This window comes from Apaloderma vittatum, unplaced genomic scaffold (genome assembly GCF_000703405.1).
Source record: "Apaloderma vittatum isolate BGI_N311 unplaced genomic scaffold, ASM70340v1 scaffold6817, whole genome shotgun sequence".
NCBI classification, from domain to species: Eukaryota; Metazoa; Chordata; class Aves; order Trogoniformes; family Trogonidae; genus Apaloderma; species Apaloderma vittatum.
The window spans coordinates 1-547 of NW_009726587.1; the positions used below are offsets into that span (position 1 = coordinate 1).

The 547-nt window shown below is 58.3% G+C and overlaps 1 protein-coding gene across 1 annotated transcript in view; it reads right to left on the reverse strand.

Annotated features, from left to right (window-relative positions):
- Positions 1-7: 7 nt before the first annotated feature.
- Positions 8-547, reverse strand: part of INHA (inhibin, alpha) — a gene marked incomplete at both ends in the record, with an annotated part of 1,188 nt that continues 648 nt past the window's right edge. The window contains 2 exon segments of the mRNA XM_009873335.1: positions 8-115; positions 117-238. Coding sequence (XP_009871637.1) covers positions 8-115; positions 117-238 — 230 coding nt within the window.

Sequence of the window (547 nt, forward strand, 5' to 3'; positions counted from 1 at the left end):
CCTGGGCCAGGATGTTGGGCACTGTCTCGTACTTGAAGGAGTACCCGCCGTCAGAGGTGGTGCGGACGCGCAGGGAGCGCATGGTGCCGGGCAGGGCAGCGCAGCAAAGCTGCACAAAACCAGAGCTGGGCAGAGGTCACCACGCGGCTCAGGGTGTGCGCTGAGGGCTGGAAGAGGTAGGTGAAAATCCCTTCTTCCTCCAGCAGCTTGTCCGGCTGTGTGGGCTCGCAGGGCACGTCTGTGGGGAGGGAAGTGGGGGGAAAGATGCTTAGAGTGTGCACCCAAACCTGGGGAGAGTCCCTGATGCTGGGTGGGAGGTGAGATCATAGAATCGTAGAATCGTTAAGGTTGGAAAGGACCTCTAAGATCTAGTCCAGCCAGCTACACTATTATGACCACTAAACCATATCCCAAAATGCCACATCTATATGGTTTTTGAATACTTCCAGGGATGGTGACTCTGCCACTTCTCTGGGCAGCCTGTTCCAATGCCTCACCAGAGTCCCTTGGGTGCTGGCAGGGGGCCTGGCTGCTGGGGGGGGCTGGG